Source organism: Monodon monoceros, unplaced genomic scaffold (assembly GCF_005190385.1).
Source record: "Monodon monoceros isolate NGI ecotype Baffin Bay Population unplaced genomic scaffold, NGI_Narwhal_1 Super_Scaffold_2, whole genome shotgun sequence".
In the NCBI taxonomy this organism is placed as follows: Eukaryota; Metazoa; Chordata; class Mammalia; order Artiodactyla; family Monodontidae; genus Monodon; species Monodon monoceros.
The window spans coordinates 93,772,153-93,789,923 of NW_021703776.1; the positions used below are offsets into that span (position 1 = coordinate 93,772,153).

At 45.4% G+C, this 17,771-nt stretch overlaps 1 protein-coding gene across 5 annotated transcripts in view; it reads right to left on the reverse strand.

The window, feature by feature from the left end:
* The window catches only part of TCAF1 (TRPM8 channel associated factor 1), a 45,154-nt gene that overhangs the window by 5,279 nt on the left and 22,104 nt on the right, over nucleotides 1–17,771 (reverse strand). For all 5 annotated transcript variants that reach the window (XM_029233452.1, XM_029233454.1, XM_029233453.1 and 2 more), the window contains exons 2-7: nucleotides 14,173–14,806; nucleotides 4,115–5,109; nucleotides 3,728–3,825; nucleotides 2,405–2,618; nucleotides 1,850–2,089; nucleotides 470–807 (exon numbers count right to left, since the gene is read on the reverse strand). In XM_029233452.1, coding sequence (XP_029089285.1) covers nucleotides 470–807; nucleotides 1,850–2,089; nucleotides 2,405–2,618; nucleotides 3,728–3,825; nucleotides 4,115–5,109; nucleotides 14,173–14,792 — 2,505 coding nt within the window. In that variant the 5' untranslated portion in view covers nucleotides 14,793–14,806. The remainder of the gene's footprint in view (nucleotides 1–469; nucleotides 808–1,849; nucleotides 2,090–2,404; nucleotides 2,619–3,727; nucleotides 3,826–4,114; nucleotides 5,110–14,172; nucleotides 14,807–17,771) is intronic.

Consider the following 17,771-nt stretch of genomic DNA (forward strand, 5'->3'; position numbering starts at 1 on the left):
GTGTGTGTGTGTGTGTGTGTGTGTGTGTGTGTGTGTGTGTGTGTGTGCGCGCGCGCATGCGCGCGCAAATCAGGGTGTGTTCAGCTTTAGGGAGCTATTTAAACAGCGCAGTTTGGCTTCAGTCTCAGGTATGTGTAGGTTTAAAGCCAGTGACAGCAACTATATATGTAGCATCACATTTGCCTCTACCAATTTTTAACCTTTCTCAGTGCTTTCTGTCTACTCTCAAAAATCTCTTCAGAGTCCTGGGGTGAAGGGTGGGGCTGAGGCAATTAAGTCCACCTTAGGGCCATGCAAAGTGATGCCCTGAGAAGCATCCTCAACTAGCACCTTCACACCTGGGCGCTGTCAGGACCTCCCCAACCTGGTGTGGGAGGCGGGTCAGCGGGAGGTCCCCCGGGCACCACACTACCGTCTGCTCAGGGTCCCCACTGCGGGGCTCCCACCACCGCCCACACTGGCCCAGCACCTGTAAGTACGTTTCCAGGGCCGTCCACGCATTCCAGTTTTTCACATTGGGACCCTTGCCCAGGTAGATTCTGACTCTCTTCTCCCGAACTGGGGGCCACAGAGCGATATTGGCTCGTCCTCGAGGGATGCCCAGGACCGTCTCGTGCACATAGACACACCACAGGTTGCAGGTGGCCTCGGTGGTGTGCGGGGGGAACTCCCACTCCTGCCGCTGCTGGTTGCGGCCCAGCTCGTGCACAGGGCCCCACAGCCCCTTGGTTCTGATGAGTTTCTCACTGATGAGCTCCTGCACCGACTCCAGGTGACACATGATGGGGTAGCCTGCGTGCATCCAGCCTGGGAAATGCAGGAGGGGGAAAAGAAGGTTAGAGCGCTCCCCACCCATCTAACAAAATTATTCTCTCTATTGTATCTCCCAAAACACCCAGTCCCCGCTGATCCCATGACTTCCAGAACCCTGTAATGCTCAGAAAGGCAAAACCCAGAGCCTCCTGGGCCTTCCTCCTTACCCTCTCATTCTGTAATAATGCTTTCATCGCCGCTCTGACTGGCTATGGGAGCCGAGGCAGGTTACAGATCACCGTTCGTGTTACTATTCAATTTTTCTGTTTCTCTGAGAGTGCTCTGTCCGTGGGAACCCATCATTCTACTCTTTTCTCAAAATTAAGAACTTGTGGTTCTCATTCTTTAGACATGGAATTGCCCACGTCGACACTACCTTATAGTGATCATCTACATAAGCCAAGAAAACTAAGGTCCAGAGAGATTTCCTTGGTTCTTTAATTTCTATACACCCTTCATTTTTCAGGCCTCTTGACCTGCTGGCAAAGATCTCTTTATTCAGTGCTTTCTCCCAACACCTGTGACCTAGGAAGAGGCCCTCGGTCGGTTTTATCCACTCCTTGACGTCCCCTGATGGAAGTCTGTGAAAACCCAGCATGTATTTTCTGCACCATTCCCACTGTTTGATAACATCTCTTGACTAAAACTGTTACATATTTTAACATACAGTGTACATATAGTTCTACGGCCTGCTTTTTATGTGTCACATAACCTCATCATATTTCCTTACGCCATCAAAATATCACTTTAAATGTCTTCCTTAATGTCCACTGAAGGTATACACAATACATTACTGAACCATTCCATAACTGTTGGGCACTTAGGTAGTTTCCAATGTTTTGTTGGGGGACACAGCGAGTCTTTTTTTTTTTTTTTGACGCATTTTTTCCCTTTCCATTTAAATAGCAAGGATTACATTTTATATGCCTTGCCATAAGAACATTTCTACCCTGCTGGCTGCCCACTGCATGGCTGTTGCAAGAAGGAAGGCCCTAAGGGGGGGCAGCATGCACAGAGGTTCGCCCCAGGTACCCACCGACTGAGATCTGCACGTCGGCAACGATCCTCTGAGGCAGACGAAGGGGGAAAGGCTCAGCACCTAGCCGGGCCACGGCCTGCATCACCTCGTCCCAGAGGCGTAGCAGCGGCTCAGGGTTCTCCAGAGTGCGAAGGTTTGCGGTTGGCACCGTCAAGATGATGTTGTCTGTAGCCAGCTCTCCCCAGGGACCTGGATTCTCCTGGATACGCCTCTTCCATTCCTCCTGGGATGTCTCCCCTGGAAGACAGGCCACAACGCTTGAAACTTGTTTTCCCAAATCCCTGACATTAACACGTTCAACTTGAACCCCAGCAGGAGAACACCAATGCCATGAACAACCACATACCTGCTCTATCCTTCTTCTACAAAGGTCCCATGGATGTGATACGGTTTGGTTTTTATCCCCTCAGCCTCAAAGCTGACTATAAGGAAGCTTCCCTCCCTTCCCTCCACCAATCCGAATCTCCCTCTTCCCATACCAGGCAGCCCCAGATGACCTCCTCACCCCCAGCTCTCCCTGTCCCTCGGGTTCGCTCCAGGGCGTCCACTCACCTAGCCTGTAGTAGGGAGCATGCACAGCCCCCTTAACCGTGACAGGCACGGAGCCCAGCTTGCTGCCCTGAGGCACAATGATGTACAGGAGGCCCCCCCAGAGGCAGGTTATCGACTTTGTGGGCTTGTCCAGGCAGCAGCGGTTAATCACAAGGGGGCCTCGGAACAGCTTGCTGGCCCTGGTCAGGTCATCGGTGTGGCAGCCAATCTGTACCTGGAGCAGAGAGATCCCCCACGTAGTGACCCTGGGGCATGCACGAGCCAAAGGGGAGAGCGCCCAGGACATGGGGACAGGAAGGGTCACGGGGCCATGACCCTAGGCAAGTCCAGGCATACCACCATTTATAAGCCCTGTGCGCTAAACCCATGAAATTGTATCATCCCTCAAGGTCGTATGGACCAGATCGTGTAAATTCACTCTCGGGGCGGGTCAAACAGCTCCACAAAGGGTCACGCTGAGACGCTGATGTAGGGGCACCAGGTGTGGCCCAGATGCTAATTCTGAGGTGGGCGACTCCCACACAGAGTCCCTTGCCGTCTCTGTAACACCAGAATCCTAGGCTGCCTATTCCCCCGTGGTGATTCTGGCTTTGGGAAGGGGCAGAGGGGATCCTGCCTTTTGACCTGAGAGGCCCAGTGGGAGAAAACGTGACCGGTTGATGTGGAAGATTGATTCAGTTCCACCTGTTCTGCCAGGCCCCTATTCCTGCGCCAGTGGAGTCACCCCTGTCCTCAGAGGCATCCTGGGACTGTTCTCCCGGGTTTATGCTAAACAAGTTCCAGGACAGATACAGGCACAAAACGGACGCTAATCATCACGATGACCCACAAGGGGGATGGAGCAGGACAGCAGCTTAACGCGAATACCGTGTGTGTGCACGTGAAAGTGACAGAGCTGACGCGGACCGCGCAAGCTAGGAACAGCGTATGGTGTCACAGGGAAGAAGCTGGAGTCAGAAGGACCTCATGCTTTGATGTGAAATGTACACGGGATGGAACGTGGGCTAAGATTTATTGGACTGTGTGCTAGGGCACCAGCCATCTGGTACCTTTCTTATTCCCCACTCTGTGACCTAAGTTAAAAGCACAAAACTTGAGCCAGAAGCTGGTTAGGTTTGAGTCCTGGGCGCTGAAATGTATCAAATCCATACATTTCAGTCAACCAGTCAGCTTCATCCTAAGCGACTACGGGGTAGAAGTGCACGCCCTGTAGTGCCAGCTGGTTTTGTAGGAAGGTCAGGTAAGATGCCCACTATGAAAGCAAGAGCATCTGGCTTCCGTATTTGGGTTCCACGTTACGTGGTGAGATGGGGCATGCCTTACCTTCAGGTCAGCAGAGGCAGCGGCTTCAGGCAGCGAGACCTCTATAATTTGCCTCCCGGGTATGTAGAGCCCGGTGCTCATCCAGCAATACCTGGTGCCTGCCAAAAGCAAAGGAAGCGTAGACGTTACCCTTCCTCCGTGATTCCATCGCCACCCAGCTTCCAGAGTCCCTTCACGAGCTCTGCACATCTTCCTGCCTCCATGCTGCCCTGGCTCTACTCTTCCAAACATCACCTAAAACCTCAACCCCCATCTCCTTGAGAGTGCACAGCAGAGGATGGAGATGGCCTCCTGGGGGTGATCAGATCTGGAGCTGAGCTGCTCAAGTCATCACGACCCATTGCCCTCCAGTTCCCACCCGCCAGGCTCCCACCCCTCATTCCTTACCTGGATTGTTGCAGTTGACCTCAACAGTGATAGGAGATTCCGAGGGGCGCAGGTAGGGGCTGCTGTACATATCCTCAATTTCTGGGACTAACAGAGAGAGGTCACTTCCAGAGTGGGCCAGCCCAGTGGCCAGGGAGAGCATAGCACCCCTGCAGCAGTCGTTGATGACAGGGTTCTCTCGGGTCGCTACTGGGAGCCGATAGCGACTTAGCAGCTTCCTTAGGAGCCGATGCACCGACATGTAGGCAGGGATCTCTTCTGCGGGGATCTGCAGGAAAGCTGCACCATCCGGTCCCAGCTTTGCCAACCAGCCCTTTTCCACGTTCCCTCTCTTCCTGCCCATTATAACCTGGAACTCGGCCAGAGTGGAACGGAAATGATAGGTCCTTATCCCTGCCTTAGGAGTACGAAAGGGCCCAGGGTTGAGGCTTTGGCTGGTGATGCTAATGCCAAAGGGGTTGAGGAGGAGGTTTCCTGGGAACCGAGCCAAAGGGGACACTCCTGGGTTCTTGAAGGCCCACCACCAGGCTTGGGCTCCAACAAATAGGCCCCCGCCCTCTGCTACAAACTCCTGCAGCTCCTTGACTCCCACATCACTCACGGGCTCAAAGCAATAGACACTGGCATCGCTGGTCAGATTGGGCTCAATGCTGCTGTCTATGCCCCCCACTGCAAGCAGCCCACTCAGAGTCCTCAGTTCTGTCTGCACCACGACCTTGCCTCTGCGGCCCGCGTCCAGCCAGCGCACAGCATTGAGCAGAAAGGGGCCCAGTTTACCAACGGTGAAAAGGACCTTGTGGCCAGTCACGACCACCCGGCCCCGGCCGTAGCGGGCAGCCGCTATGACACAGCCATGGTAGGAATCTAGCCCCAGGGGAAAGGCTAAAGCCCCGTGCACTAGCAGCTGGGACGGGAAACAGTCTGAGTTGCTGATGTCCAGCTCAGAAATCCCGTGCAGGAGTTCATCTCTGTCCTCGGAGAGATCGTCTTCACAACTGCAAAAGACACACGTGTTCTCTATTACAAAGCGCTCAGAACAACACCCAGCATATAGCAAGTGTCAGACTTATTAATACCATTTTTAGCTCTTACAAGGGAACTGGGAGAACAAAGTGGGCAGACCTGGCCTCACTGGGTATGGAGACTTGTTGGAGGGAAGACAGAGGCACTCGGCATTAATTCTGCTCTTTCTCTGTGTGCAAACCCTCCAAAGGAAATCTCGAAAGAAGTCCTGCTGGGTGTACCCAATACTGTATCTTAAACATTCTGGATTTAAGTGTTTGTTTCAGCCTTTTAAGCACTATACAAAGAACTGAATGGAAAATCACAGTTTCATTCTTATAAGGAGGCTTGTTTATAATTTCATGCATCTAATTTTCTACAAATAAAGTTAACAGAGAGCTGAGTCAGTCAGTGGCGCTAGTGAAGAATCACTATTATCTCAAAAGGTGGGGCAGGGAGCTGACCGGCCTCAACTCTAGTGGGACTCTGCTGTTATGTGAATCCAAGAGGACTGACTGCCTACACCCAGAATCCCACACATTCATTGCCGGCCCAACAGGAGTGATACACATCCATGCTATAAGGTTTTTCTCATCACCACCTGTTCCTATCTAAGGGTAACAAGCTCCTATAAGACTTTCAGGACCCCTATAACCCCCGAAATGGGGGAAGCAGCCCCAGGTAGTGGGATTATGAGGGGGTAAGAGGTAGAGTGATCTCTAAGCTTGAGGTCCCAGAGCTGGTTAAGTCACTCTCGTTAGGTAAATCTCTGGCAACCGTATGGTCAGAGGCAGTTGTAAGGAAACACTGAAAAATGGGGGTCAGGTAGGTGGCATATTTACAGTATTTGTGTTGTACTCTCTGTGGTTGGCAGAGCTGTAATTAACTGATGGGGAAGCTATAGTCCTCTTAGCAGGTACAAACCTTTCCTAAAGATAAAGGTATCACCCTACAAGATGACCCTCCACCTCCTTGAAGCACTAGCCATTAAAATCATTCAACTAGCTGTTCGTGCCCTGATTGCAAATTTACCAAACAACCTTGTGATAATAATAGTACTTCCCAGGATCATCTGCCTGAAGAAAGAAGTCACTGGCCAGGAAAACCAAAATCTTCTATTTTTTTGTGACATTTATATTTCTCTAGCAACATCTTAGTATATCTTTAATTTGCTGATTCTAAAGCAAAAAACATTCGTTTTTAAATTTAAGTACTTTATGCATACAAAATTAAATAGAAAATGTTTTAGTTTTTTTTTTAATAGATCTTTATTGAAGGTGTGGCACATATATACAATGTAATATTAGCCATAAAAAGAAACGAAACTGAGTTATTTGTAGTGAGGTGGATGGACCTAGAGTCTGTCATACAGACTGAAGTAAGTCAGAAAGAGAAAAACAAATACCGTATGCTAACGCATATATATGGAATCTAAAAGAAAAAAAAGGTTATGAAAAACCTAGGGGCAGGACAGGAATAATGATACAGATGTAGAGAATGGACTTGAGGGCTTGGAGTGGGACGGGGAAGCTGGGGTGAAGTGAGAGTAGCATCGACATATATATACTACTGAATGTAAAATAGTTGGCTGGTGGGAAGCAGCAGCATAGCACGGGGAGATTAGCTCGGTGCTTTGTGTTTTAGTTCTTATCACGAGTTCTGTTCATAAATTTCATGCAATTAATTGTTTTACAAGTGTAGTCAGTGAAGAGGTGATTTACATTGGTATCAAGGTTTGTACATTAGCCTGTTACGACAAGATGAGCAATACTGAATGTGCAAAGTTGAGACCCAGACACTGCGTCACTAGCAGGACCCTAGATGCTCCCTGCTGAGTCGGAAGCATCGTCAGAGACCTGTCTGTTATTTCTGACAGCCATGGCTTATATGCAGGGGGAGATAAATGTTTCATAAAAAAACTTGAATTGGGGCTTCCCTGGTGGCGCAGTGGTTGAGAGTCCGCATGCCAATGCAGGGGACACGGGTTCGTGACCCGGTCCGGGAAGATCGCACATGCCGCGGAGCGGCTGGGCCCGTGAGCCATGGCTGCTGAGCCTGCGCGTCCGGAGCCTGTGCTCTGCAGCGGGAGAGGCCACAACAGTGAGAGGCCCGCATACCACCAAAAAAAAAAAAAACAAAAAAAAAACTTGAATTGGATTTTTACTTTTCTTTTCCCTCTCTGGTCTGAAATGAAACAAAAGTTATTTTAAAAAGACAATAAAATCATGATAGCACTAGATTCACTATATTTCAAGAAGGGTGCAATCTGCAAGCTGGGACAGGAGGAATTTATAGGAAATATAAATCAAGTGAAATCAGATTGATCAGAAACCCAAGAGCAGAAGAGTCTGTAACTGCACATATGTGAAAGAGAAGATCAAGAAAACCAAAGAACAGGGATTAATCCTCATTTGTGAAAACAGCTATCCTTCCTTGCCTTGTTCTCAATCTCAGGGTATTTCACCGTTAAGTATGTTCTTAGCTATAGGTTTTTCAAAGAGGACTCATCACACTGAAGAAGTTCCCTTTTATTTCTAGTTAGCTGAAATTTTGTCATGATTTGACACTGAATTTTGTCAAAGGATTTTTTTGGTCTGTGTACATCTATTGAATATATATGGTTTTTCTCATTTATTCTGTATTAACAGAATAATTAATTTGATATTTGAATGTTAAACCAGCCAAGCATTCCTAGAATAAGCCTTACTTGGTCATGATGTAGTATCCTTTTTATATATTATAGTCTACTTACAATATTTTAGTAAGAATTTTTGTATCTGTGTTCATGAGGGACATTGTTCTGTAGTTTTCTTGTCTTGCAATGTCTTTTTCTGGTTTTAGCATCAGAGAAATAATGTTTTAATAAGTTACAAAAACTTTTCTCTCCTCTTATTTTCTGAAAGAGTTCATGTAGCGTTAGCATCAAAAAAGATACAGTCCAAACTAAGCAGTGATTACCTCTGGGAAGAATTAGTAAGAGGCTGAGGTGGAGGACGAAGATCTTTCACTTTTTACTTTGTATACTTTGGGACTATTTCTCTTTTTTCCAGTAAGCATATTGTTTTGAAATTGAAAAAAGGAAAATGTGCATAAAAAGGAAAAGAAAACTGAATTGTGACTTAGCAATTTCTCTTCTAAAGTGGCATATCTTCCCACTTGAATTCACTCTCTAAAAACTTCTAATTTATTTTGTGAGAACCAGTTAATACAATTCTACTATACATGGCTAGGACTGTAGTAAGACGCTCAGAGTTAGGTAGGTATGCTCACCCCATCTCGCAGGGTCATGACCCTGACCAATGTCTGCAGTTAGCATTCTATCTATCCTAGCAATGACCTCCAAAGACTTGTGGATCCTTGTTACAAATAAGTGTATTAATATCTGTTCAGGTATTTTTGTTTTCCAAACTACTTGGAGAGTCATATACACATTGATTATCTTCAGGAATTTGGCAGTTCTCTTGTTGCATTTCGGCTCATTTGAAGTAGTCTATTTTCAAAATCCTGAAATCTTCAAAATTTGGATTTCAAAAGACTTTTCTATATAATATCCCTTGGCCATCTTTCAAAATGAAGTAGAGATGTCTATATACATATATATGTGTGTGTGTATATATACACATATGGCATCAATTTAGATAACGTTTGCCCATTCAGGTTTCACAGGGGTGTTTTCAAGCCAAGCAATTTGGAGCATGTGGACATTTCAGAGCATGACCACTGTTCGACATGCTTTTCTCTGCATCTCTGATGACCGTGAATATACAGGGATTACTGAAGACTGAAAACCAGTCTCAATGGAGTAATGGCTGAAATGAGGGCAAGGACCTTCTACTCCAGCACTTCCCATTTAGAGGGAGAAAGAGAGTTGAAAGCACACGCTAAGGTCACGGCGTGCAGTTGCTGGCAGCAAGCCCAGGTTTCCAGGTTCTACCGAACCTTGATATCACAAGCCCTCTTCCTACAACAGTTACTTGGTTTTTGTGACTTCCTCCAGGGCTGGTTATTGGAGACGTTTCTGCTCTTCTAATTCTCAGATATTTGGAAATCATTTTTTTGAAATAAGAAATAAAGCCTGAGACATAGCATATACCGAATAAATTGCTGGCTAAATGGATGGATGAATGAACACACATAGAAATAGAACTCTAACAGAAGCCTGAGATTTGTGTTAAAATGAGACAAGGGCCTTCTTATCCATAAAACAGATTAAACTGTTGTGGTTGATTCTCCCCAAACCTCCCTCAGATCGGTTATCTGATGATATGTTTAATCAGCATCAAGTCCCTTTATCGGCAAAGCCAATTCAGTGTCTAGTCCCTGTTCTGTTAAATGTAGAAAAAGGGTAAAACATGGCAATCCATCATGATGCTGCTGCCTCAGTTTGGTGGATGAAGTAGGAAAAATACCAGTTAAAATATCAATAGCTGGGCTTCCCTGGTGGCGCAGTGGTTGAGAGTCCGCCTGCCGATGCGGGGGACATGGGTTCGTGCCCCGGTCCGGGAAGATCCCACATGCTACGGAGCGGCTGGGCCCGTGAGCCATGGCCGCTGATCCTGTGCGTCGGGAGCCTGTGCTCTGCAACAGGAGAGGCCACAACTGTGAGAGGCCCACATACAGCCAAAAAAAAAAAAAAAAATCGATAGCTTATACAACTGGAGAAACGTACATGACTTGGGGCAAAGCAGCATAATGATGGCTGCCAGGTAATTTTCAATGTTTGGAAATGATATTCATGACCTCATACGCTTACATTACCACAGCCTGAAAGCTGATGTCAAAATAATTAAAGTGTTTTAGGTACTTTGAACATGTTTCTTAATTCATTTAATCCTCACAACCACCCTTAAAGGTAGTCATTATTAATCCTACTTTAGAGATGAGGCTTACTTATGGCTCAAGGTTTTAGAGCAAGCACCAGACAGAGCTTGGGAACTTATTAAATTTGGCCTCCACTAAAATCTGTGCTTTTCCCAGTAGATATGAAATCTCTTACTAGAATCCTGAGTCTTGAAATGAGGCTGTGTTTATGACAATGGATCCAGTGTTTGTTCAAATGAAATACTTAATAGAAAGAAGGTGGGACTGGTTCTGCATTTAAAGTACAATAGCCATTGCCCTCAGATCTGGAGATACAGTGGAGACCTCCGAGGATAAGCGGATGGAAGATTAGAAATTGTTCAGGGAACAGAGTACAGGCAGTGTGGCCATAGAGACAACATGGTGGCCAGTGCTCTAAGTGCAGATCATGGTGCTTTCCAGGCAGGAAGTGAGGGCAGTGACTATGAGACTTGTGTCCTGATATCTGCAGGTATTCTCACCAGGCTAAAAGTAGATCATCTGGTTTTATTATGTAGGGTTTTATTTTTCCATCATAAAATTAGTAACTTCTTCTGATAAAAATTTGATTCATCTTGATAAGACCTGTGGACAGTTTATTTTTAGAAGGTTCATCCTAATATCTTATTTAGAATTTAATTTAGTAAGAAATGCACAAGTAGCAAGGTTAAAGCTATCTTAATTCACACTCGCATGTTCAAATGTGGGTTTAAAAATAAATATTTGGGCAGAGTAACTAAACCCACAGGGACTTTCAATGTGAACCTGACAGCCTGTGATGGAAATAATCTTCCTTCTTGAATTCTAATAGAAGCATGTTGGTGTCTAGTATTGCTGAAAATGCGTTGATGATAATGTTATACAGTATTACATAATTACAAGAACACTAAAGAAAGATCCAAATCTTCAACAGTAGGCAAATGATTAAATAAATGAGGTATATACACTGGCATTTGCATAAAATGAATTAAGTATAATTTTAAAGATTACATAGAATGAAAAAGTTTATGAGCAGAATTCAAAATAGCATGTATACTAAGATGACAAGGGAGCAAAATTATGAATGAGTGGGGAAAATAATGTGCAAAGGTGAAAAGAGAGTTGTATTGTGGGTTTATGATTTAATAATTTTAAAATGAAAATAAAAAAATAAGAGATCCAGCAATGTTGAAAAAGTAATCTAAAAGAGTATCCAATGAAGAAGAATCATAATTCAAAAGTACAGTTGACCCTTGAACAACATAGGTTTGAACTGTGCAGGTCCACCTCTACACAGGTTTTATTTTTCAATACTAAATACCACAGTACTGCACGTTTCGCAGTTGGTTGAATCTAAGGATATGGAACCAAAGATACAGGGGGCTGACTGTAAGTTATACGTAGATTTTCAACTTTGTAGAGGGATGACCCAAACCCTCAAGTTGTTCAAGGGTCAACTGTATTGGCAACACTGCACACGCCTGTGTGTGTGCATGTTTCAGAAATATTAGAAAGGAAAGTGAAAAAAAAGTGATCTATTAACGAGTTAGAATTTTAAAAATATTTTCTGCTTATTAAATAAAAAAGCATTTGTGTGTCATAAAGATGTGGAAGATTTTAAATGTGATTTCTGAATTGCATGTGAGCAAGGTAATGAAATACATGCCTTCTTAAAAAATTTGATAGGAAGTTTGAAAATTAAAGTTTATAACTGAAAATCATCTATCAGTATCCCACAATCAAGAGATCTACCTATTACTGATATTTGGGGCTTTCTTCTTATGTAATATTTTCTACATATAGCTATATATTTTTTTAACAAAACTGGGAACATATTGAACCACCATTAGTATCCTATTTTATTTCACTTAATAGTATCCCCAAAGAGCTTTCCCTTGTCCTTAAATATTCTTGGAAACATAATATGTTTAATGGTTAGTTAATAATCCATTGTATAGTGTTCTATAATTTCTACCCTTCCCAATAACAAATAATGCTGAATTGCAATCCTTATACATGAATCTGATTATATCTCAGATTATTTATTTTTTAAAGTCCTATTTTAACAAATATATTTTCAAAGGTTGAGATTTAATTTACATAAAGTAAAATTCACACAATTTAGGTTTATAATTAATGAATTTGGATAAATGTATAGTTTGGTAACGACCACAACAGGAGGTGGGAGAAAGATAGGTTGATGCTGACCTTTCAGCATTGTTTTGATTTTTTGAACTCTGTGAATATATTACTTTGTAGGAGGAAGGAAATAAGGGATGAGCAAGGGAGAGGGAAGGAGGGAGGGAAGGAGGGTTGGATGGAACACACATACTGGGTGCTTGAGAGCTAATATTAAGGAAACTGGGGTAAGGAGGAGAGGTTTTTCTTTTCTGTTTTTCCCTACTCATCTCAACCTATGCATAGGTATTTTCTTTTTTTTTCTTTTTTTTTTTTTTTGCGGTACGCGGGCCTGTCCCATTGCGGAGCACAGGCTCTGAACGCGCAGGCTCAGCGGCCATGGCTCACGGGTCCAGCCGCTCCGTGGCATGTGGGATCTTCCCGGACCGGGGCACGAACCCACGTCCCCTGCATCGGCAGGCGGACTCCCAACCACTGTGCCACCAGGGAAGCCCCATAGGTATTTCTTAATGTAGATAAGTTAAGAAATGTATATATGTGACACACACACACAGACATATATTCTCTTGTACCTTTTCCTTCTCTTCATTTCATCTCAGCCAATTAACTTAGGAAATCATTGCTGCCATCTTGAATCCATCCACAAGTCAAAAAATGACCCTCATAACATATAAGTAATTCTATGATATACCTACCTGCACAAGCACAGAGTCAAGAGTTGCAGTGAAGTCTTACCTAGTGAATAACCAATGCTAATAACCCATAATCTCCACAGGAGATTCTATGCACTTCCCTTATTAAGTCTGATTTTTCCTCCTGCGTTAGCCTTCAAGTTGATTTCCCACGTGCACGCATGCACATACACACACACACACGATTTAACCAAAAGGCAAAAAATTCAGATTCAGTGATGATGAGAGATGATATAGGCATAGCCAAAGAAAAAAGAGGTATGATTTTGATAGAGAAAAACATCTTTTAAGGCAACTAAAGGGGATTACGTTGTTAAATAGAATTACACCCAAGTTTTACCTTCCTGTTCCTTAGAATGAAGATCACTAGTAAGCTGAAGTTTGATCAATCTGATCAATCACTGTGCCTCTGAACAACTCTTTCCTCATTGCACATATGAGAATGGAGCTGTGGGGTGTTCCAGGAGTTCCATGCCAAGGAGAGGCCACAGCTCATTCCCTAAGTCTTTGTACTACCCTGGTGTACCGTCCTCACTCAGTTCTACCTCGTTCTGCTCCCACCGGACAGAAATACCAATGCTCTTTGCTCCAAGGATGCTGAGAGTTTTCATGCACAATATAAGGTGTGGCCTCGTGTGATTTTTCTACTTCTGGGACTACTCCAGCTTCTCATCTCTCTCTTCATCCATCCAATCATCCATCCAACACATGTTTACTGAGCACCTACTAACGTGCTCCATGTTCAGCACCATATGAGGTGCTGGAGCACAATGTGAAGGGAACAGGCTGGGCAAGGCCCTCGAAGAACTTTCTGTGTAGCCTGTCTTGGAACCTATCAGCTGCCTTCTTCATCCTCCATCAGCAGGTCTTTTGCTTCCAGAGATAAAAATCATCTCTGACTCCCAGATTTAAGATCTAGCACATAGAACTTATGCCATCTTTCTGGTATCTCAACTTCTAAATCCTCTAGTTTTTACTTCCATCCTAACCCTATCTGGCTGGACATTGCAAAACCTTTCGCACAGCTCTCTAGACTTTGTCTTACTGGACCCCTCGTGTCCGTCTTCCTTTTCCTTACACTTCAGTTGCAGGCAACCTTCACCTGTCACCTTCCTGGATTAGTCATGTGAACCCTGGGATTCAGCAATATATTTTACTAAACAAGATGCCGGGGGACATAATGGTCACTAAGATGTTTCTCCCCTCAAAGAGCTAAGTGATCTGGTCTGAGGAGGCAACAGAGATCCTGCCCCTCCTGCACCTCAGGGTATTTTAATACTCTGGTTGATTTATGGCGAGTCCACGTTGAGTGCCAAATTCTCTTCTGTTAGCCTGGGAGTAGCCTGAAGACAAGAACCACCTTCTTTTTAACCTGGGACCAACTCCCCATTGGGGTAATGCACTCACCTAACTAGGACTGGGATCTTGGGCATCTTCTTAGAGACTTTAAAGAAACTCGTGTCCCCTTTATTGTCGGTGAAGTACACGCCGGCCACGCTGGTCACAAGGTTCCCAGGGAACGTGAACAGAACCCTTTCGTCGTCGCCCTGGTTGGCCCAATCCCAGGCTTGGCCTCCGATTAGCAAGCCCCCTCCACGTTTCATGAACTTGACCAACTTTTCAGTCATGGTTTCGTTGTAGGCATCAATACAGTAAACCCCCAGGGAGTCTTTCACTTCTGGTTCAACCTTTGCCTCTACACCAGAGCCCTCAAGGATTTTGGCCAGAGGTGCCAGGGATGGGTGTACACCAACAGGAGCCCCAGGGGAAGAGCAAAGCCAACCCACTGCATTGAGGAGAAAAGGAGTGAGCTGGGCCTCCACCAAGTAGTCCTCGTGGGACACCACCACCAGGCGGCCTCGGCCATACGAAGAGGCAGCAATGAGGACCTGGCCCATGTCATTCACCATCACCGGGAAGGAGGCCTCTCCAATTAGAAGCAGTTCACATGGGATGGCATCTTCAGGGACATCCCAGCTTGTCACTCCATTCATAAGGGCCTCAAAGGCAGCAGACGGAGTCGCCATGGCTGGATCGGCTTCTGCAGAGAGGAAAGCAAAGCCTCAGCCTGGTGAAGAATGGATAAACAAACAAACAAGCCAAGAGTTCAATCCTCCACTAGCTGGGGCAATTCTTCCCATTAAGCAGATGAGACCGACACTGTGAACTGACTCAAGCACTCATCAGGGCCCTCAGTGTCTCCAATCCAGGAGACCCTGTTGTGCGCTGTCAGCTAACATTCTCATGGTCAGACTAAACAAGCTCGACATTTTGCATCACATAAAGGAAGCAAACAGAAGTGAAGAATTCGGGCAGAATTGAGTCTCCAAAGACATATATTTAAGTACTAATTCCCAGCGCCTGTGAGTGTGATCTTATTTGGAAATAGGGTCTTTGCAGATGTAATCAAGTTAAGGTGTGGTCATACTGGATTTGAGTGGGCTCTAATCTAATGACTAGTGTCCTTATAAGAAGAGGATATTTGGACACAGACACAGGTACACAGGGGAGAGACACACAGGCTACGAGAACATGTGGGCAGAGACTGGGGTGATGTCTCTATGAGCCAAGGAATGCCAAAGATTGCTGGCACACACCAGAAGGTAGGAGAGAGGCATGGAACAGACTCTCCTTCAGAACTTCCAGAAAGAACCAAACCTGTCAACACTTGGATTTCAAACTTCTAAGCCTCCAGAACTGTTAGAGCAGGGGTCCCCAACCCCTGGGCCGCGGATCGCTACTGGTCTGCAGCCTGTAAGGAACTGAGCCGCACAGCAGAGGTGAGCGGCGGGTGAGGCTTCATCTGCTGCTCCCCATCGCTCCCCATCTCTTGCATTACCGCCTGAACCATCCCCGCCCCCCCCCCGCCTCCCCCGCCGCCGCCCGTCCGTGGAAAAATTGTCTTCCACGAAACTGGTCCCTGGTGCCAGAAAGGCTGGGGACCGTTGTTAGAGAATACGTTTCTGTTGCTGTAAGCTACCCAGTTTGTGGTACTTTGCTGCGGTAACCAGTGGAAACCAGTGCAGTGGTGTAGCATGCTATCTCCCCACCCCCACTCCTCCCCATTTGGCTTCCACACTGATCGTATTAATCTCAGCTTGGGGCCAGAATTTCAGTCTGAAAAGTCTGGGTCCTCATAGAGGGTTCTCTGGTCACAGTCATAGGCTGGGTAAGAGGAAAGCAGAAGTCCTCTGGCTTGAGTCCAGGTCCCAGACAATCAGAAGCAGAGGTAACAATTTATGAACTTACGGCGGATTCTTACTTGCACCTGGACATAGCAGAGAAAGGTGTGTATGTCTGTGGATGTGTACTCACAAAACCCCTCTGCTTCTTCACCACGAGCTCCCCGCTCAAGGTCTCTCTGCAGTCCGAACTCCTCCATATGCACTTCACTGAAGCACTTCCCTCAAGGACAGACGCGCTGAATAGTCAGGACATCCAGGCCTCGCTGACCACTCGGTGGGTCTGGACAGTGCTGCTCTCCTGGTCCTTGAGGCTATTACCACCTCCAACCTTATGGCCTGAGCCAACCTCATCATGTGTAACCTCTCAAACCGCTTCATTCCTATCCTCTTCCCTCTTCTGAACATGCAGGTATTCTTTAGGTGTTTATCTCTGGCCCTTACTGCTTTTTTCCTTGTGAAAGAATATGCTCACTCAAGGTACTACGGCACAGCAATTACGAGCTCAGGCTCTGGAGTTAGGCTGAACGTAGCTTCCTCGTTCATTAAGTAGGGATAATACTATCTACCACATAGGACTGTTCTGAAGATTAAAGGAATAGCATAGGTTAAGTGCCTTTCCATTATGTATTATATATGGATCTATAGATATGTAGATACATATACGTGTTCAATTATTATATATATATATCTTTGCTGAAAATTACTTGGTTACGAACAAGCTATTTAAGTATGTGCAAAATAGGGAATTATTGTAAAGCGAAAACAAATCTAACCTAAGGTTAGATTTTACCAACACTGGATTAAGCGTTTGTTGACTCTTGATTTTACAGGTTTCATATTTTGGAGCCAGTACTAATACTGATGATTGTTTAGTTCTCAAGGATTTCTACGGGCCCTTGGCAGAGGCCTTCTCTGTGCCTTCCCCAGGCCACAGATGCAAAGGCCCTGGTCCTGACATAAGCCATAAACTCAAGACCCCTATTGAAAGCACACTCTGCCATTTGTAACTGTCTCTGAAACTGAAAAGTCTTAAATTTATTCTTTTCCCTCCAAGTTAGCTCCTCTTGGGTAAAAACATAAGCTCGAGGTCCCTAGTTGTTAAAGAGGGTAACCTCCACCCCAGAGAACTACTGAGAAGATACAATCGGCAAACAGTTGGTAAATAAGAATCTGTCACGTCCCTGGCTCCTCCTGGGGTCCACAAACAGCCAGGACAGCAAACGGCAAGGAGTCACAGTTGTGTCCCTTCTCTCTTCTGATCCATATCCAGCTGGTCACAGTGTCGTTCGTCCTTCATGGTTTCCAATCACACTGCCGTTAACCTAGTTTGGGTCCTCAGTGATTCATTCCTGGACTAAATGGACCCGGCTTCTAAGTCACCAGCATCTGTTCTCGCCTTTATTCTTCTACAGCCACTGATTGTATTATTTCCCAGAAAAGAACGCCCCAGAGCTTCGCCTTTGCCCACAGGGGAAAAATCTGAGCTTCCTCTTGGGGTTTAAGGCCTCCAGGGCTGGCTGCTTCTTACTTTCCAGCATATCTCTTGCAGCTTCCAGGATACTTGGCCTTCCTGGACATGCCCTGCTTTCATTTTAGATTCTCTTTCCGTTCTTTTTATTCCTATTCCCTCTCCCACATCTTTCAGGCCACTGAAATCCTACCTTTCTGAGAGAAAATATTCACAGAAAAGGAAACTTAATAAATCTCTGCAAATAGGCTCAATATCACTAATCAGGCAATTTAAATACAATGTACGTTGCCCATAAGATTGTCCAGAAAGAAGGGGGCAAAAAAGAAAGAGGAAGAGGAGGAGAGGAAGGT